This window comes from Bombus pascuorum, chromosome 11 (assembly GCF_905332965.1).
Source record: "Bombus pascuorum chromosome 11, iyBomPasc1.1, whole genome shotgun sequence".
NCBI lineage: Eukaryota > Metazoa > Arthropoda > Insecta > Hymenoptera > Apidae > Bombus > Bombus pascuorum.
Genome location: NC_083498.1, coordinates 7,973,750 through 7,995,532, shown reverse-complemented (window position 1 = coordinate 7,995,532; position 21,783 = coordinate 7,973,750). Strand labels below are relative to the sequence as shown.

The 21,783-nt window shown below is 34.7% G+C and overlaps 1 protein-coding gene and 1 long non-coding RNA gene across 3 annotated transcripts; one reads left to right on the top strand and one right to left on the bottom strand.

Annotated features, from left to right (window-relative positions):
- Positions 1-1,244: 1,244 nt before the first annotated feature.
- On the top strand, positions 1,245-21,397 carry LOC132912345 (uncharacterized). Its single transcript, XR_009659185.1, has 2 exons — positions 1,245-1,383; positions 21,089-21,397. It is a non-coding gene; the product is annotated as an uncharacterized LOC132912345 (long non-coding RNA).
- Positions 1,824-11,285, bottom strand: LOC132912259 (uncharacterized). Of its 2 annotated transcripts, XM_060969563.1 has the most exons (5): positions 9,310-11,281; positions 7,698-7,900; positions 6,976-7,323; positions 5,843-5,923; positions 1,824-5,313 (listed from the first exon to the last, which is right to left on the bottom strand). In XM_060969563.1, the coding sequence occupies exons 1-5, from the start codon at positions 11,057-11,059 to the stop codon at positions 5,113-5,115; spliced, it is 2,583 nt and encodes an 860-aa protein (XP_060825546.1). In that variant the 5' UTR covers positions 11,060-11,281; the 3' UTR covers positions 1,824-5,112. The 2 variants fall into 2 exon arrangements, with proteins under 2 accessions (XP_060825546.1, XP_060825547.1); XM_060969564.1 differs by lacking the exons at positions 1,824-5,313; positions 5,843-5,923 and adding an exon at positions 5,944-6,170 and having other exon boundaries at positions 9,310-11,285.
- Positions 21,398-21,783: the final 386 nt, after the last annotated feature.

Sequence of the window (21,783 nt, the reverse complement as noted above, 5' to 3'; positions counted from 1 at the left end):
CATATTCTATAATGTATTACATTCTTCTTGAATAAAAAAACTGCTCAAAGTACTATTTGCTAAATAACTGAACATATAGATATAAATGTATAATAACTTATATTTATAACATGAATTAATGTATATAATTGCTCTTTAAGGTAACATAAATCACTGCTGTAAAATTATTAATAAAACAGATACAAAAATGTAATTATGATCAAACGTAGATGTATATTAAGATAAAGACACTCGATTAGTATGGAGAATAGAAGTAAATGAAGCTTTCGATCTCCTGCACATATTAAAATTATTATTTATAATTTATTTAGCCTATGCACGTTATTCATAGTCAAAGTAGTATAGTTACAAATTCTGAACAAAAATGAAACATTCGTTATTGTTATAAACACATATATAGTTAATGATTGTAGTTTTTGGAAGAAAGTTAATATAAAAAAGCCAAGAGCGTGGGTGCTCTTAATAATTATTACAAATACATACATATAGAAAACACATGTAAATGCATAATCTTTTAGATTCTTATGTCAGAACTAAATTGTAATATAGATCGATTAGCTTCATTATTAATAAATTGTAAACCATAAGGTTCTTTATCTTATTTGTTATATTGGGGGACACTAAATCCATGTTATATAATTTTCTTTTAATATAAATGTTATGTTAAAATCCAAAACAGATCTTATCTTTAAGGTTTCTTATACATCAGTTAATATAGAAAAATTTTAATAAATATCCTTTTCCATTACATGCTTAAATGGATCAGATTAGTCCTTTTTTCATTATATGAATAAATAACATTAATGTATATTCCGTTAATGTAAATTTTAGTGAAGTATACAATACTATCCTATAGTGAAAAAATGCAGAACATGCAAATCCATTTTTCATTTTATAACATCAACATAAATAGCACGGTTACGACCGTGCAAATTCGAGTCAATCGCTAAAGATGATAAAATTAATAGTTACGAAAAGATCTTCACTTATTAAACTCTCGAAAGTAAATTTCTCACGACGCGTAACTGACAGCTGACAATAGTGATAGGTTACGCACGTAAAACCTGATGCACATGAGCGACAGCGACGTGATCGGTGTAGACAGGCGATGCATTGTCGTTCATGTACGTTATCCGTTCTGAAACTATCATAGATCCTTGACTGAAACAGGTTTTCCAGCGTTCAGTATTTCAATTCTACGCGCGACTTTAAACGAATCAGGAACGATTCCGCTGCAGCTAATCGGGAAACAGCTAGACGAAGTTTTGGCGCGGAGCGTCATTGTGCTGTTGAATTGTGGGTGGTATCAAGATGTATCATTTTTTGAAATGCGTGATTTCAACTACGTAGTGTTTTCCCGTACCTGCATGTGATGAAATATAGGTAATCATATTGTTTGATATACAATTATTAATTGCATTGCTATAAGTAATAGAATTATGAATTATATATGTAACAAATAATGCGAGCTAATTGGCTACGATCGTAATTGGATGTAGTTAGAACATTTATCAAATAATTTCGTTCTAGTCTGAGTAAAGTATCGTGTACAAATATTTCAAGAGTTATCATTTAATTTGCACCATATTAAATTCTACATTTAATTTTGTTCTAAGATGAATAATTTGTTCTAAGTAGAAGTATTCGTATTGCAATTGCAAAATATTATCGCCATTATAGTGGTAATAATTCCACAGTAAAATTAATTTCAATTTTAATCACGAATGAAGTAATTTTGTTCTGTGAGTCATGGGATGCGTACGTCTTAGTTGCAAGAGACAGCCTGTATAAGAAAAGTGGATAAAATAAAGGTGAAAGAATCCTAATATCTGAAACATTTATTTGTAAATAAAGTTCACAATGATGTCATTATTATGATCATATTAATAAATAACAAGTACTCGTTACCCATAATCAATTTGCTCGCTTATTTCGTTTCTTTTTATTTCTGTTACGTGAATTTATAACGTGTAATAAAATTGCAAAGACATATGATATAGACATTAAGCGATCTGCCATATCTTTTATTCCTTTTCAATCGTTGGGAAAAGGAAGTATATTTTTGTCACTTGAGTAGCAACGAGTATATATGTTATATATCTCTTTTTTTCTGTTTCTATAATTTAATCGCGTTACAGGAATTCTTATCGTATCTGATAAAATGTAAATAGCTAACACAGTTCATTCTTAAAAAGGCACAAGTTTTTTCCTCTTCCCGCGACGAAAATTTATTTCAATCCCCCAGTTCGATCGTCAAACACCTTCTTCTCTCCTTCTACAACATCGTTCGCCATTCTGTAATCGATTTTTTAGTAGTGCATCATTTTGGTTTATTACATGATAAATATTAAAAATTTTAACATTCATTGTTGAAAAGTTCTATGAATTACTGTTTTACCGATAAACTCATCAATTGATAATTTCCTTTCTTCTTTAACATAACATGGTAAAATAAATTTCATATTTGATGATGTTTATAACAAATAATTAAATACATTTAAATACGTTATATATCTATCAAAAATTAAAGGAAATTCCTATCGAAAGTTGTGCATAAAAAGGACAAAAAGTAATAAATATAGTTTTATGTACGATTATTGAATACGCTCAAAAGTGAAATAATTACAACAATAATATTTGAATAATTGAACAACTTTAAATATAGGTATAACATCTCAATGTATCAATATAACGTTTCATTATACTAAAATCTACCTATTATGTAGTTATTGATTTTTATATTCACCGAATGTACTTTAGTTTGGAGAACGTTGTTTAGATTAACATCAAATAAAAATATACATCCCCACACTCTTCACTGAATGTTTTACGAATGCAACTGGAGGATTGTTTAAACAATAAGATCACATATTTTTTCTTTATATGGACGAAACGTTCGAACAGAACTCAGAGACTGAAAGTTTAAAAGCTACTCAGTCGGTACAGGCGTGTCCGTCCAAAAGCTTCATTATACTCGTATGTACGTAATATAAAAACAACTTAAAAAAGAAAAAAAAAGATAGCAACACGACAAATCTACAAAATATACAAAGTACAGGGTTGTATTTATTGTCGACAGTAGACTACGACAAATAAATCGCAACTGCTGTGTCTGGTCTGCGAACAATCGCAGAATTACTATACGTCTTTTCTTATCATCGAACTAAAAACAACCGGATATCCTCCTTCTTACGTTACGCTTGTGACAATCAGCCGTTTATATCGCGAGGAACGATAAGATTTTCTTTTTTTATGTTATGCGGATTGATTAGTTCGCGTTCGCGTGCAGTGTCGTTCGCTCGATAAAAATAACGTTCGACAGCTGACACGAGCCGCACGAAATGCATTTTAAATTTTCTGCGAATTTTGATCGTAAATTGAAAATTTAAGGTTGAACGCTTATAGTTCTGGAAAAGATTAACACGTTCCGTGCCAGGTGAAAATTGAAAGTTTCGGTGAAGCTTTAAAGTAAAGAGAATTTATCGTAGAATATTTAGTTACGCGTAGAAAATAAGCGGCGATTCTTTGTAATCATGTTTTTCTTTATTGCAAGTAAGCTTCTCTTTATTGTAATTTCTGTATTGTAATCTATGGAAACTAGAGTACTATCCATTTAAATCGTCACAAATTACAAGATATCCTTATCACTTTCTAGAATTGGTCACGTGAATCAGTCCACGATATCATCTGTAATTCGTATCGACAATGGTAACGTTCATATTCTCTGCATTACCGATATAAGATTTCTTTACTTGGTTCCTCGACATTCTTACATTTTTTAGTCATCAAAATAAATTCATCAGAATGCAACCATGTTTAAAGTAACTTCTATTCCTTAAAAGAATTTTATCGTGTATTTTAATCTTTTTCCATTTTTCTTTCTTATTTTTCTCTTTTTTTTTTTACTTCACACATTAATTTCAAGGTATAGTTAAAAGTTGGTTTAGAGTAACGAGTCATAGAAAAGTAGTGATTTCTTTGAATCTCTGACATTTTGAAAAGCGAAAAAAATACTATTAAGTGTCTGATAAAAATTCTACTTTTTGTCATAAGAATCGTTTCGTCGTCGAATGAACCACATGGCACGGAACTTGTTAATTTTAAGATGCCAATTTCAATCATTCCTCGCTAAAAGAATCGAAGAATACTCCGCGCTTCTCGTCTAAATCGATCACATTCTAATCGCGTTGTCAGCGTAACGTTCGCTCTCAGAATACGCTCCAAGGTTGGCTTCCTACCAGACACGAAGGAATTCGTAATCAGGTGCGTTTTCTGTGGCGACTACGGTGCAGCCAGCGGGAGTCTTAGTAACTGGTAGATCCTATGACTTGAGCCGTTCGATCAAAGTGACCTGAAAGTGGTTAACTCGATTTTGAGAAATTTTTGAAATTTTTCGCGTCAAAGCATTCGATCGATCCTTATTTTATATGTATAATTTCACCAATTTTCTCTATGTTTTGTTTCATGGACTAAACCGATTTATCGAATAAGCGGCTCGTTTAGCATTCCTGTGTATCCCATACGGAGCATGAAAGTTTCGATTAGCCGTTTCTACGGTGACCAGAAACGCGATCTACAGTGACGTGCAAAGTTTCCAGCCAAATAAATCTCCCACCTTATATTTCAAAAACGATATTTTAAAGAGTTTCAAGCAATATCATGGATAAACTATACGGTGTTTGCTTATCCCGATATTACTTGAAGTTCTTTCGGATATCGCTCTTTAAATACGAAGTTAAAAATTCAGTCTGATAGTAAACTTTTTCACGTAACTGTACACCCTGTCCAAGGTACCATGATCGATCGGGACGATGATCGTGAACGATCGTTGAAAATTGAAGCACCAATTTCAAAGTGAATTATCGTATGCGTGTATTTTTATCGATTTCGTTTCTCCGCGATCTCGACTGGTAACTGAATCGAGTCGAATTGAGACTCGTCGTTGCCTGTTTAAGCGACCGGACGAACAAGACTTATTGTTTTAAAGGCGAAAACGCGCGTGTTATCGGTGCTCGGTGTGCGAACGCAGCGATCAATCGGATAACTCGACTATTTTTTTTTTTCTTTTTTGTTCCTTTTGATTTTTTTTGGCTTTTGGTAGAAAGTTCTTATTTATAAATCGACGTCTTCTTGCTTGGCTTTTGGTGCAATCTTTTCACCACTGTCGGACTCCTTGATGGTAGTGTGAACGTCAGCTACTTCGACCGGCGGAGGAACCGCTGGATTCACTGATTGATCCTCTTCCGCAATCTCGAAGCCAATCGTCGCTCCAATCTTCTGACTCGCCTGTTTGAATGAGTCTGATAGCATCACCTGTTGATCAGATTAATTGTCAAGCGTTAAAAGCGCGATAGTATGGAGTGTTATAGTTGTAAGGATAATATAGAGTAGAATGTGTTCCGCATAATGAAAATTAATATTTCTTCGATATTCTAAATTAGGTTATGTAGTTATTGAGGGTATGCTAGATTAGTAAAGTTTTATTTGATTAGGAATTATTATATGCTATATAGGAAAGCTTAGAAAAGTCGATCTTCTATTTAATTTATATTCGATTAGAAAATTTAGGTTATTATGGGGCAGGTTATTTACATGTATATACGTATATATTATTAAATATAAAATTAAATTGGATTATTGTATATAAATTATATGTTATACTATTTATATCACATTGTTATATTATACTATGTGTTAGATTGGATTACTAGATTTTCATTAGATTAGAAAATAAGAGATTTAGAAAATTTGGTAATTTAAATTGGATTATGAGATTTAGATTATCGCAGGTTAAATCGGGTTTTTTTATTTCTTTAGAAAATAATTAATGAAAAATTCGTACCTGTACGACGTTGATGCACATAGACGTGAGGGCCAGGCCGAACACCAGGTATATTATCGAACACATCATGTATATGGGATGCTAGATCAACCAACCAATCAATTTGTTAATGTGTGCGCGTGTATTCTGTCATCGGCAGTTTTTTTTTTTTTTGTTTTATTTTAATTTTCGCTAAGAAAACATGTGCAATTGTGCCGAAGTGAGATTTATGCGAAAAGCATGTACGAAATAGTGTGTATATACGGTGATGTGCATTATTAGTTCTCTTTAGAATTTGTGTTTGTTTGTCTGTTTCTTGATTAACTTTTTGATTTTCAAAGCTTACCGTCTGAACGCCACCGTGAAAGGGACAAGCAAAAGAATAAGTTAATTATATAGCTCACTGAATACGAATCTTAGGGACAAGGGTACATTCCATCGGTCAAATATAAAGCAAACGCTAATCGCAAATGAAAATCGAAGAATGTACATCGAAGAGACACGTTCTGAATTTAATAAATTAAAATTGGTAAAGTTCAGCCACGTTGTATAACAATACTTTGTAAAATGGTTTAATAAATTCTAAGTAATATCGAATTTCCTTTATTCATTTGAACAGAGAAAAATTAATAATTCGTCTTCGTATAGAATTTGTTCTCGGTTAAAATAAGATCAGGATTTTTCAATTCAACGAATCACTTATTAAGATAAATAGAAACATAAGAGGAAATGGCGTAAAATAGTAAGCTTGCTAGGATTTGTAAAGTTCCTTCCTTTCTCCGAATTTCATTAGATGGAAATTCTTACCGTTTCTTTTCTAAATTTCTTTGAGCTAAAAATACGACGAAATCGAACAAATACTAACTTTGCATAAATCAAAATTTAGGATTACGTAACGTTGTTCCAGCTTACAAAATTCTGAAAATCCTCTCACAAGATATGACTAAACGCTGGTATCCAGCTTTGAGCTAAAAGAAAAGTTAACTGTTCCATCGAACGTGTCTCTTGGAATCAGTCTAGCAACGAATCGATCTCGTCGTTTAGGGAAGGCGGAACGAGCGGGGCGTGATGCAAGATATAAAAAGGACGACTAAAATATCGTCGAAGTAAAGACAAAAAAAAAAAAACAAAAAAAAAATGCGAAGAATTTTCACCTTTGGCACGTAATCGCCGAAGCCGATAGTGCTCATGGAGATGAAAACGAAGTAGAAGCTCTCGAAGAAGCCCCATCCTTCCGATAAACAGAACAATGTGGCGCCTATGAAAATGTAACCGAGTAGAATGAAGATGGCAACAGAGATTGGTAGATTAAATTCGTCGTCGATGGCGAACGCGGACATCGCCGGTGTTCCTGGTGTGTCAGGCACGTTTCCATCCAAGTTGAGGACCGTTTGAGATTGCGGAGCCTGCTTTTGTATTTCTTCGATATCCTCTGGATTAATCTGCGAGGGCCTCTTAAACGTTGCTAGGTCGTAAACTAATTGCACGCCTTTCATCACTTCCTGTTTACCGAAGACTTAATCAGTGAAATTAGAAATCACAATGTTACAGTCGATGCGGTATAAGCTTGGTGAGCTCACGAGATACGAGGTCAGAAGGTAGAATAGACGTACTTTCAGACGTTTCACTTTCTGTACCGTGATATTTCATTATTGCGATAATGCTGCGCATTGACTTCTTGCAGAATTTGACTTTAATCTAAATTGTCTCGTTAAAATTTATTCCTTTTTTTTTTCTATGATTAATGATGATATATTAGAAAATGCAACAAACGGTTAAGAGTAGACGATTATTGCTTTTCCTTTTAGGATAGAAATAAAACGAATAGAAACCAAAAGTCACAAGACGATCGTTCTCTATGATTTTGAGATCTTACCTGAACAGGTACGGTTCGACGAACCTTGCGACAACTTCCGGTATAATACACCCTTCGGACGAACGCCCAGAGGAACTTGATACCACGCGTGAATAATTTGCCAAAATCGGCCAATATTATCAGAAACATCGGGATACCGAAGATAGCGTAAACTATTGTGATGGCTCTTCCGGTGGTGGTACTAGGTGAAATATGTCCGTATCCTAAAATAGAGTGAAAGATTCGTAAAGTTGAGACTGTAACGACTGGAATTGCATGATTCATATTCGGTAATGAGAATTCAAATTTTCGAGAGGGTCAAACCTTGAGAGGTTCACGTCTCTATACATATATTTCTATGGGACAAAAATAAACCTGAGAGATACTAAATACGCGGTGGTGTTCGATCTAAGTTTAGCAATTTTAGTGGTACAATTTGGCGGTCGTTTGCTCATAAAGTGGTCGATTTCTTCGATAATAGAACTTTCCTTTCAAGTATCTTGTTTATGTAAACGATTATTCTTTGTAACTGTTTGTTCCTCATGAACTTTGAAATCGTTTGTTTCGATGAAACGAAATGTTATGAAATTTGATTTTCTGTTTATTAAATCCGAATCGATCGGATAGTTTAGATAATTTGTATTTCGATTTATCGATAATTGCTGGCTTTGTGCTCGTCTCATCGATCTAGATTCAAATGGTTACGCATATTCGCAGATCATATAAATTTAATATTAAATTTCTACTAATTAAAGATTTGTAAGATCGTAAATACGAAAAATGAATTATTGTATATGCTTGTTAGATTTAATTTAATATTCAATCTGTTAGCAATATTTTAATATTATGTTCTTACCAATTAAGGGTTATTAACAATCCAAATATAAAATATGGAACATTCAACTTATCAGCAATATTTGAATTTCATTTCACAGATAATTTCCAGCTTTGATTGTCATCGTCTTATTAAATAAGATTAAAAAGATTATATAAATTAGAAACCATTCGTGGTTTTTCACATTAGATTAATTAAATTTCTACTGATTAGTCATTTCTAAGAGACTAAACATAAGAGCTGAATTATTCGTTTAATTCATTGCATCATGAATATTTTTAATTTCGTTTCCCTGGAAATTGCCAAATTTACTATCAAATATTTTATGAAATCAGATTAAAAAGATATTTCATATTATCAAACTACCCTCGAAAACCGTCTTTCATAGTCATTGTTAATCTAGACACGAAATCTGAATCATAAATCTCTAATTAGATGTCTATCCTATTATTAATATTTAATAACAACGTGGAACCTCCTCCATGGAACCAAATCCTCAGAAGTTTCAAAATCACGATATTCCATTCCAGAACGTAATAAATTCCCAAACTCCCCTACGAACCTATCATTCCTGAAAAATTTAGACCGCTGGCACGAAACGCGTGCGCATTCAGCTTTTGATAATCAAATATACAACCCACAATCATCGCCTGTACGACTATATCAGTCAGTTAGGAAAATCAATACAGAACTTATAAGAGCTTTTGCGATAACCATATCTCTTCACACCGTCGCACATCGATTTTATATTTTCCTTCCATATTTCCTTTTATCTCAGAGCTATCCGGATTTTCTCACCGATAGTGGTTATTACTGTCAGACAGTACACGACAGCGTTGAGAAAGCTCCAACTTCTTTGCCCGCTGTATGTATGAACGCCCGCTTCGTGAGCAGTGTGCAACTGCTCTTCAAACTCCATTAGCTTCCTGCGAGCCATGCTCTTCCAGTCGTCTTCCCTCAGATTGTGACTGTAGTTCCACAAACTATCCAGGAAATCTCGTTTCACGCGTTTCACGCCGCATTTGTAGAACGTCTCGAATGCACCCTCGGTGAACCGGAAAATGAACGCGCCCAAACCACAGTAGATCATCACCAACATTAATTCTGACATGCAACGATTTCTCAATCCTCTTACAATTTGTGCTTCTCGAGGGTTTTGCGCGACGAACGCCTTAAACTCTGCAACCACGTCTTTCATTGCCCTTAAAAAGTCCATGAAAGTGACTTTCGCCGGTTGGTCCAGTCTTACTTCCAAGAATTTGTCTTCTGTTTTAACTTTTGTCGGTTCTTCTTGTTTTGGTGGTTTGACTTTCTCTGGTTCTTCGTAGTCTTCTTTCTTCTCTGGGTCATCGTCTTCTTTGTCTTCCTTTTTCTTGCCAAAGAATGGCAGCCAAGAAAACCAACCTTTTTTTCTCTCAGACTCTTTCAGCTTCTCGATAGATTTCTCGATGGCGTCTTGTTCCATCTCTGTGAGCGGTGTACTGAATTTCCTTCTTCTTAACGGCTTTTCTTCTTGAGCATCCTCGAACACGTCCGGAATATCGGCATCGAGGATGTTCTGCTCTCTCTTCAGGTATTCCTCCTGGGCCCTAGCGAAATCTTCCATTAGACTGTCGTTACTCAAAGGAATTATCTGTTTCTTTATGTCAGAGGAGGATCTCTTCATCGCGACTTCTTCCGTCTGCCGAGGGAAAGACTCGCTCTTCTTCATTTTACGATCTTCGTCGGTATCGTCAGTTTGACTATGAACTCTAGAACGTCCTCTTTCAGGTTTCGCTTGATCGTCTCCCTCAAGCTTCTGTTTACTGGACTTCTTCTCTCTTGGAGGCTTCTCGATCGCCTCTTTCATTCCAATTTCAGAATCACCGCTGCTAATTTTCTTCGAGGAACTCTTCTTTATTCTAAATTTCCCTGTTTCCGGTGATTTAGTTCTTCTCGGATGCCTGTCTATCTCCTCCATATCGCTAGAGTCAGTCGACTGACCGTGTCTCTCCATTCTTTCCCTCGACTTCTTCTTCAAACGTCTTTCCACCTTCCTCGGTTCAATCGGTTGATCTATATCACCATCAATATCCTTTGAGCTCGGTATAGCATCCTGATACTTCGCAACAACTTCTCCACTCTTGGTCGCTTCCTTCACTGGACTTCCGTTATCCACTTGGCTAGCCAATTCCTTCCTTACCGACTGTGCAGTGGTCTCATCTTTAGCGTCACTCTCACGTGCTTGCGATTCTTTCTGAGGAGAAGTAGAACTCTTCTTCTCTTCGCTCACCTTTTTACCATCAGCGTCCTTGACCTTGCTTGGACTCCTCTTCTTTCTTTCCTCCACCTTCAGCTGCAAATCTTCCTCCTTGCTTCTCTTCTCCCGATCCTCCAACTCGGCTCGCTCAGCATCCTCCGCCATCTGTTCCATCCTGGCGCGTCTCGCCTCTTCCTCGTCGTCGGAAGTTTCCACCAATCGTTGGTTCCTCGAGGAAGGGTCCGGTGTCTTCTCGCGCCTTCTGGCCGCGGCTTTGCGCCGCCTGTGTACTGTGTAACTGTCCTCCATGTCTCAGGACACGGAGAATCGGTACAGATGGAACGCGGGACAAAATCGAACTGTTGGTTTGACGCGAAAACTGCACGATTGCGTCTTGGTTGGCCCCGGTGCAGACGGACACCGAGACAGAAATAAAACAGAGGCTGCTCCCACCACGCGCTACCAACGGAACCAGATGGTTTTGCCGCAGCGGGTATCGAGCGAAGGCGCCACGCGAATCGCGCGCAACCAGGAGGCCAACGACGCTCGGGCGTCGCGGTGCCGGCCCTGCAGCTACTGCAACCCGTTCAACGCCACCCGAACCTGCAATCGGTTACTGTTACCACCACTCTCTTCAACCGCTATGCGGAGCTTTCTTCGAGGCTACCCAAAGCGTAGCGTTATCAAGCGATTGACGTCATGCAATATGATTTTAGGGGTTCGGTGGTATCGAGGAAGGAAAAATATTACGCTAAGTATGCTGTTGTCACGGTATTGTGTAGCGGGTCGTACGAAGGATTGTTTGGAGGATAAGCCAAAGTTTATGGGTACTTGAAGATGTTACCGAGGAGACTGTAAAAGATTTAGTACTTTTGTAGGTGTTCTTTTTAAAATAACATTTTTTTTTAAATGTGGAGAAAGTCGTTTTCTTGTCGGTTACTGGATATAGTTTTTTAGAAATATAGTTTTCTTTACAGTTTGTAATACGAACATAGTTTCTCTATGGGTACGACGGAAATTGTCTGTTATCGGGTATTATACGTATGATAGTAAAAATGGAGTTTTTTATGACTATGGGGCAAATTTTTTTTATCAGTTACTGTGTAAGTTATAATAGAAACCTAGTCTTTTTATAATTATGAGAATTTGTTTTTTATCAGTTGTTGTATACGATTGTAATAGAAAAATTTTGTTTTGATTTTTTTTCGTAAAAACACGTTAAAATCACAGACTAGTTTAGTTAAAAATAGACACATTTTCTTTTTCTTTATCTGATAGTTCGTTGAAGCAAAATACTGCGTACACGCATTATCAGGAATGAAACGGTTATTTAAACGGCACAGGTGCTTTCAACGATCTGTTTTACCGGAATAAAAGCGTAATTGAGAAGAAACTCTATGGTATGTGTATCCTTACATATAAAAAGAACAAAAGCAAATGTTGCGATCTAAATTCTATATGCAAAATTTCAATATATCAAATCAGTAGTCTGCAGAATAATTTTATGGCTATTGAACCTGATGTTTATTAAATGTATATATGAAACAAAATGTAAAAAAGACTGAAATGTAACAAAACCTAATTTAACGTTACAGAAGAATCGATTTGCACAGGCATAATATAGAATAAGAATTTATTTATAATGATCCTTGGAACTTTTCGTAGAAGTTTCATGATTCTCGTGATTCTTAGAAGTTGCACGCCTACTCCGAGGTAAAACATTACGAATATTAGTTTCTCAATGTGTGCCATATTTTTTAATTATATAAATCTGACTGAAGACTAGGAGATACGATCGTAGCAATTTTCCTAAATCAAATCACAGAAGTTTTTACATAGTTATACTCTTAAATGGCAGTTCAGAACAAGATTAACCTACGCTGGCAAACTTTTATGATCTCTACATGATCAGCATAAAATTTTAACATTTTTCCAAGCTTCCTAGTTAGCATAATCGCATGAAGAATATGCGTAACTGTTCACGAATGTCAGGACAATTTACTTAATTTCTTTTTTATCTAGATATCATGGAAAGCGTTATAAAAATTTTACAACAAATATTAAATATTACCTAAATATTCTTTTCGTCGAAATGATTGTCCTTTTAACTGAAAATATTAAACGTCGATTTTCATAAAATATCTGCTGAAATTTATTTTATTCTTAGATGTTATTCTATAGATGTTTTCCAAGTTCAAATTGTAACGAACTTAACATAAAATTAAAAGCGTCGTTGAATTCTATTTGACTACTGTTTCGGTAAAAATTGAGTTTTCAAAATCTCTATCTTTCGTCTCGCGAGCAATTTAAAATTACTTCACATTTTCTTCTCATATCATATACGTTTGAAACTTTGGAACTTTCCGGCCATCAACATTTCTCATTTGGAGCATCTTTGCTTAAATTAACAGGGAATTAAATCGCATCATTTCAGCGAAACGCTAGTTTTCAACTTAAATCTGTTTTCACTTCACCTTGCAGATTTTCTTGGTAATTTAACTTTCGCATCTTTTCATACTGCGATTTCGGTTCTTGATAATGAAATACTATTTCTTACTGTGATCTTCTTATTTTTTCGACCTCGATTCGGTTTCCCCGACATTCGCCCAATTTATCTTCGACCCTCTAATGTCCCTAACTTATCCTTATCTTTTATTATCTTCTTTTCCCTCGTCGTGAACGCGAGTTTCTACTTTATCAAACGATTTTTCTTTTTTTTTTTTTATATGAGTATCCCTGTGGTAGAAGCTTAATTTGTGAGCGTGTTAAAGGAAGCTTCGTTTTTCGTCTGTATTTATCAAGGATACTGCCTTCATACGATTATGGTTTCTTCCTTTATGGACATCGACTCAATAAAGCGATAATCTTCTTTGGCCCGTGTCCTTCGAATCGCGTTTTATACTCATCGTTCTATCTTCGACGTCCTCGGAAGGAATTCCGCGTCGTCTCACTCGCCGCGTTCATAAAATTATTGTTCGAAAATAAAGTTAGAACACGTAATAAATTAAGAGAAATACAAATATTCAAACGAATCCAAAAATATTCAAGGTAGCCATAACAAATTGCATCTTTAACATAGTTAGTTAGAGATAGGAAGAAATACAACAAGGTGAAACGAAATGGTGTGGAATGGAGCATATTCCATGAAGTTAATTTTACGCGTTTCTATGCATCGTTACTCCTGAAAACAGCAATATCATTCCCCTTTCTTCAGATACAACTCTACCTTTGGTTACATTAATCGGTGTAATTTTTCATTCTCTGCGAAAAGTATGAATTACCTATTTTTTTATATATTAATAATAATAAACAGCGTCATAATAAATAATTCACCTGATGCACGTGTTATTTCTGCTGCTATTCGGGATAAGGAAAATCGATTTTAAAAGAAGTTTAAAAAATCTTGAAACTTTATATAATTTTTTCTACGTGAAAAGTTTGTGGCAAAATTTAACTACTATTTCCTCCAAAAACTTCATTTTCCTAATATTTAACTTTTTACTTCCATGTTTAATTTTTACTCGCTCTCGAACAGAAGGTGTATGTATACGTTGTTCAAACTAGAGGAAAAAGAGAGCGGAAAATATTATGAAGATGAAAGTGTGTGAAAAAGAGAAAGAGAGAAGAAAAAGAAATAAAACAAGCTGTTCACGAAGCTGAGAGCTTTTCACGGGTCGTTAAAATGAACGAGAAAAATTGGATCGATAAGTCCCTAAAAGGCAAGTGCGCTACCTTTGAGGTGGCTCAATTTACACGCGCAATGAAATCAAGAATGGCTAACAGATTAAACACCTGCTGCATCAACTTCTAAAACACAAATCTTCGTTCCTCTTATCGTTTCTCTTTTACCTGTCTCGCGTAATATTAGCATCGAATCTAAGTTCTTATTTGATTCTCCTAAAAGCAGTTCTATATTTTGAAAGAAATTAACAAATATTAATCTGCTATACAGTAAACGTTTCGTACAATCTATTGTACAAAACATTTTGAAATCTCGTTAGCGCAGTAACGAGACACGACTGTCGTGATTGTATTAGTAAAATTTGAAACATATCTGATAATCTATATAGAAGATACAGGATATTTATTGGAAGCTATGCAGAGATCAGCAAAATATTTGAACAAACAATTATTACTTACTATGGTAAGAAACCGCAAAATGTAACGAAACCATTTTTAACGCGAATTGTGTGCTTGAAACTTCTATTCATGCTAATTATATTAATTTAGTAATGCTAAGTATACTAACTGTACATTTGTTACGCTAAGTGGACTAATTTTTCACTTAGTGTATATTTGCAATAAACGCCTCGTAATTTCTATTTCCATTTTCGATCCGATTCCAAATTTTAGTAATTATAATCGCGATATTAGTCGGGTCTCGTTACAGTGCCAACGAAATTGCAACATGTTTTGTACAATGCACATAATATGTTCACAAAAAGCCTGTGTGGTTAGTGTTGGAATACGATTTCAAATTTGTCTATTGTAATCGCGATAGTCGTGTCTCGTCGCAGCGCCAACGAAATTGCAACATGTTTCGTACAATGCACATAATATGTTCACAAAAAGCCTGTGTGGTAATACGATTTCAAATTTTTCTATTGTAATCGCGATAGTAGTGTCTCGTTACAGCGCCAACGAAATTGCAACATGTTTTGTACAATGCACATAATATGTTCACAAAAAGCCTGTGTGGTTAGTGTTGGAATACGATTTCAAATTTGTCTATTGTAATCGCGATAATCGTGTCTCGTCGCAGCGCCAAAGAAATTGCAACATGTTTTGTACAATGCACATAATATGTTCACAAAAAGCCTGTGTGGTTAGTGTTGGAATACGATTTCAAATTTGTCTATTGTAATCGCGATAGTAGTGTCTCGTCGCAGTGCTAACGAAATTGCAACATGTTTCGTACAATGCACATAATTTGTTTACAAAAAGCCTGTGTGGTAATACGATTCCAAATTTTTCTATTGTAATCGCGATAGTCGTGTCTCGTCGCAGTGCTAACGGAATTGCAAGAACCCACGTAATATATTGAGCGTATAGAAAGTATCTATGATGATTGTTCGATTACTTTCGCGAGTCACTGTACGTATAAAGTAAAATTGTATGGAACCAAGGGAAGATGAGGTCGTTCATCCAAGATGAAGCTGTTCCGTGTAACAATCTGATAACACGTGTGCCATTCGGCGTAATGATTCGATTTAAGTGGATTGTAAAACACACAAAAATAAAGATGATCACATGCAAACAGATTTTTTGGAAAGTTACCAACTCGAATACAAAGAAACTTCGGCAAACGCACCGCTACCGAAAATAAAATGACCGATCGACGAAGCGGTTTCTTTGTGCTTGCAGAATTAAACAGATCATGACTAATTATCACCCGTTTTGACACCGCTGATTCATCATTTCCAGAATCTGATGGAAGACACGGTTCGATGGCGCGTAATCTGTATACCGTTTTAATTATCGAATGATTAATATCGTATACTCATTTGTGTATATATATATATTTGTAACGCAAATTTTATTCGACATTGTGATGCTGAATAGTGAAGGTATATTTAGCTACTGTAAAGAATTCTATAATGATCCATTATAAGTGAACTGCGTATTTTTATTATATTTTTAGGAATATAATTTAAGTATAAAATTGTTTTAGTTATCGACTATGATAATGAATAGTATATATTTTAATATAGTTTCGCATATTACCTGCATTCTATACATTTCTGCATTACTCGTGAATGCATAAAAATTCGTAGTGCAATCGTACGATGAGAATATCCGTAATTTTCAGCTTCTTAATTCTTAATTAAACTTAACCATTATTATTTCAAAATTGTTGATTCTTATTATAAAGTTGTGTTGAAATTATGAATGAAAACTACGCGAGAGAAGAACTTAATCTTTCTAAATCAAAATTGTCAGAACGCTATATGTATGTGCTTCTTGTCAAAGTTTACTAAGTTGAACTATGTTCCTCTCAAGATCTTTTAATCTTTATTTATTCAAATGCGTCGGAAGTGAGTATCTTCAGAAGGAGTGTTCGTTCGATCGATATTATTGTCAATATTTAAGATCCTCAACATCGTACGGACAAGGAACATGTGTACATTGATAGTCTAGAGAGTCTCTTGTTCACGACAGTACTGAGAACCTTAAATGTTGACAATAACATGAACAATAATATTGACGATAATGTTGATCATCTGAGTGCTTCTAGAGAGATAATGTATGGGAAAATATTCATTTTGCTAAATATTAAAATTACCCTCTGGGATTAAGGCTGAAATTAAAACATTTTATATTTTTTATAAAATTCTACGAAGCTTATATAGTATGCTAAGATGTTACTCTAAACCTTGTTTCGTATACAATGCAAATCTACAGAAAGGTAATCTAGGAAAAGTAACACTTTAAGAGGACTAAAACTCTGAATAATAAGTAGAATTAGAGCGATTTTTTTTTAACTAGATAATGATATTGAAGTCCAAAACGATTTGTTACTACACAGTAAAAACCCAATTTTAATTTTCTATAAGTTTCCGTATGTGAAAGATTTTCATTTGCAAAAATCCATAAAATACACATAATATGCAAAAAATATATATATATAATATTTAAAGTAAAACACTTTCTAATAACGTCTAAATTAAAATACCTTCTGAGCTAATATCGAAAATAAAATATTTTCTGTGCTAATATTTGATGAGTGAAACAATTTCCCATGCAGGTTCTGTGGTTTTTAACGTATCTTCCTAAAGGTATACATAGAAATATGAATTCCGATGAAATTCAATGTAAACGCGTTGGCGCCTTTCTCACGATTTTCCCAAGCGCTGTTTTCTGACGCCATTCAGGTGTATTTATTTCTATTCTGCGTGAAACGCGACATTCGGAGATCGCGAGCGTGTTATAAATCGCTTGAACACGTTCGAAATAGAATCGAAACGCGAAACATCGCTAAACGAACGACGAAGTTTCACAGGCTGCCAGACAATTTAATTCACTCGCAACCAGCACTGGTTTTATCCTACGATTCCTTCCGTAACGATTCTTTGAATATTCTTTTCCTATATTTTACTTACGTCCACCGTGACATAAATCGAACTGTACGACACTTGTCATCTTTATTTAACGAACTATATCGCCTTTCATTTCGAATTAACGATATAATTTGACGAAAATAAAAATATTTTTCGAATGAAAAGTTTTCCACGTTTTATTTTGTTTCGTGTTATTTCTCTTTGTTTTCACGATTGGAATATTGATTTCAATTTTACGTATTTATTCCGATTATTCGACAAGCACTGCTTGATTTAGGAATGTAAAGTACAAAATGGTTAATAGTGTTTTGTTCTTCGTTTGATTGGGCGTGGACGTGAATCTGGAAGATTTTCGTTGTTTATATTTCAAAGAACAATAATCAGAGAACGATGCTCTTAAGAGCACTCTGATTGCCGTTTTATTGGCCCATTTAAACACTTCAGTTATGTAACAAACGAAGAAACGAGAACGGCTATGAAATTCCATACGAATATTTGGAAGATCAGAGGAACTTGGAATATCACTGAAAATAATATCATAAAATGTTTCATCGTCGTATCAGTGTCACAAAATAATTAATTAAAAAGAAATTAATTAAAAAATATTATTACTTTTCAACAAAAAGTTAATTTTCTTCTTGGTAAAGGAAAAAATGGAAAAAGAGGAACTCTTAAGTCTTCCAAGAAGCTTTAAAAAACACGATAGAAGTTAATTAAAGATGACTAAGTTCGAAGAAAGGTTCTTCAAAATTTCAAATTAGTCATATTGCTAAAATTAACTTATTCCTCTGTCATAAAAGAGAAAAGGGAATTTATAAATCTTTTACGAAATGTTTTATAAGAGAATTTATAAGAATTTATGAGAACTTCACGAGTCAGAGGAAAAAACTCTCAAGACTTCCAAGAACCACGAAATCTGCAATAAATATTATTAAAATTTAAATATATTTTTAAAAATGGGCAAATTTAAGAGACCCAATTCAATCGTGCTAACATTACGCCTCAAGATTAACTTTCTCTCTTGCAAAGATTGGAAACATACAGTTCTTGGATATAAAAAGTTTCATGCGCGATCTAGAAAACCTCAATCCACTTAAACAGATCGAAAATCCAAGTAGAACCGAAACGAGAGAAAATTAAAGAAAGCTCAATCTCAGCATAAGAAAATTAACGTTCCCTCCTCGACAAAGGAAAAGTAGCAAAATCTTTAAGCCTTTTAACAACCTTCCACCATCAGCCATCACCAAATTTTATTTTCTTCGTATAAAGTGTTAGGAATCGTAGGGTTTACGATCTCTTGTCGGAACCTCGTTTCTCTTCCTCGTCGAAAGCTGTTTAAAAAAGAAAAAAAAAAAAAGAAAAAGAAACGACCTCTCGTCGATGGTTGTTTTGAAAGAGACCATTCCTCGAGAATTGCGAAAACGATGGGCGCCACATCTTCCCACGAGCGTCACCCACGTCTCCTCTTCCACCCTTACGTAAGTCGTGTTCCTCTCGAAATAGTACGCGTGGGCACATTTCGTCGACGCGAAAAAGATGTTTTGTTCTTATGGTCGCGATCATCGTCCCGGGCTCATCTTCGTCGACCAACTCGTCGCACAAATTTTCCATCCCCTTTCTGCATCTCTGTTTTGCGAGGTGACAAAATGAAACAGAACAATGTGTGCAGGGAAAACAAGAGTCCGCGTCTAATAACCGAGGCCTGTACGAGAAAATGAGGTCATATACGGTGCATTATTAATTTCAGTAGATCCTATTGCAGTCGCGTATCTTGCACAGTTATCGGTGTGTCAAATGGATTAGGCATCCCGCATTTCTACTCACAACGACGCGCTGTGTTTGAAGACGAATATTTCATTAAGGAAAAGTTCTAACTTTTATCGTTTTCTGTTATTCAATATCTTTGGCTTCTTTAAGTTTCTATATCTTTTACGATTTATTTCTACCATCTAACTTTTGGCCTTTTCAAGTTTCTAACTCTTTTAAGATCTGTTTCTATTACCTAGTGTATAATCAGGTTTTCTAAGTTTCTAAATCTTTAGCTGCGATTAAACTACGTATATTTATTGAAATTGATATTTTTATGAATAGAACTCGAGAAATGGAATCTGAATAGTGACTTGCTTCACTTATTATTGCGATCACTGCAATTAAACTACGTATATTTATTGAAATTGATATTTTTATGAATAGAACTCGAGAAATGGAATCTGAATAGTGATTTGCTTCGCTTATTATTGCGATCACTATACCTTGGATATTTCATATATTTTTCCACGTTACTATGTACTTTTGCAGTTTTAAATTATTCATAAATACAAGAAAATCCACAGCCTGTTAATTAGTTTGACTTCTGAGAAACTCATATAATTCCAATCTTCAACTGCGCTACAAGATATTGTATCTTTTTAAATACTAATCCTTTTTTTCATTTGTATCAGAAGTACAATTATTGTCGATATCATTTTATTAACGATTCGTTTCAAAATATCAGGAAATATCCAGAACAAGAATAGTCGTAAAAAGTAACGACATAATTCAGGACACGAATGGCTAAAATGCTGCATGCTGCGGTATTATACGCGAATTGTCCCTGTTTCGTTGGCAGATGGTTTCCAAGCCGAATACTCGCATACTTAACTACCCGACAAATAAGTTAATTAGCCAAGTGTTACATTACTCTTAATCCTAACCTAACCCTTGGTATTAAATTAGTCGAGTAATTAAAACGAGTACTCGGGTTAATTCCAACGTTTTGTAACACAAAAACTGACCGTAGGAAATGTCGAATGTACTCTAAAAATACATTTTTTTCGCAATTTGTGCGATTTTTCGCTCTATTTTCCTGAAAACCCTCTCAAATATGTACAACTTCTTTCAAAAGATATCCGAACTGAAACATAATGATAATATACAAATAATAATTAGTATTCGAAGTTTGTATATGAATTTGTTTGCCATACGTCCAAATATCTGATGAAAAATTGTGCGAAACAATTATTTAAAAAACCGAGGAAAAAAGTAACGAAGATTGACGATTAGAATACGCACCAATTATTTAATCTCCAGTATATGAAAGATATACAATACAATATACAAATATAATGCATAATCCTATTGCTGCTTTTAAGTTGGAATTATTAGAATGTCGTCTCAAAATCATAACTACCTATTTTGGATAATATTCGCCTATCTATTCTCGAAAATCGCAGAATTCTAGCAAACCTTTCGTTTCTATTCAAAATTATTAATGGTAAAATGAACCCTATGTCTGTTTTAGAACGAATCGATCTATATACAGCACCTCGATGCACTAGGAATTTGCTGAAGAATTTTTGCTGTCAAGTACCAAAACATGCTGTGGCTCTGCAGATCCATTAAATAGAAATACTTAATTAACAAATCGATACGCTGGAAATGTCGACTTTTTCTCTGGACGCTTATCCGCATTTAAAACGGAGCTCCACAATATCCGCTTATCGCGTGATAATAATATCCTTTTCTCTTTCTTTTCTCGCTGTACGCTTAACATTGTATTCTTTTGTACTTGTTATTGCACCCGTACGATAATAATAATAATAAAGATAATTTCCATTGTGTAAGTAAAGTAGGATAAGGTTATTCACGTATTACTTCTCTTCGAGGAAGATAAAGAAAAAATTGGAAATGGCAGGTGTATCTGTATGTTCTGTACGTACGTTTCAAACTTCGACAACCATCAGTCTACGTAATTGCTGCATAAAAGTCTGTAACTATCGTACTATGCTTCACAGCTGCAAAATATAAAAATTCTCGGTCGACGACCAGCAGCAGTTGACGCCACCGAAAATACATCAACAACATCGTGTCGTGGTAGAAACGCTGTCTCGGTAGTTTATGCGAAAGATTGCATTGTTCGAGTTTCGCAGTTTATTTCCTTGCCGTTGATTTATCGACGTCGATTTCCACCCAGAGCGTCAGCCAACGAACCAATGA

Excerpts from the sequence above, each read along its gene's own strand:
- LOC132912259 (XM_060969563.1), bottom strand. The coding sequence starts at position 11,059 with ATGGAGGACAGTTACACAGTACACAGGCGGCGCAAAGCCGCGGCCAGA. Across the intron at positions 5,924-6,975 it reads TCGGCGATTACGTGCCAAAG|CATCCCATATACATGATGTG; the intron begins GTGAAAATTCTT and ends TGGTTGATCTAG. Across the intron at positions 5,314-5,842 it reads TGTGCATCAACGTCGTACAG|GTGATGCTATCAGACTCATT; the intron begins GTACGAATTTTT and ends TCTGATCAACAG.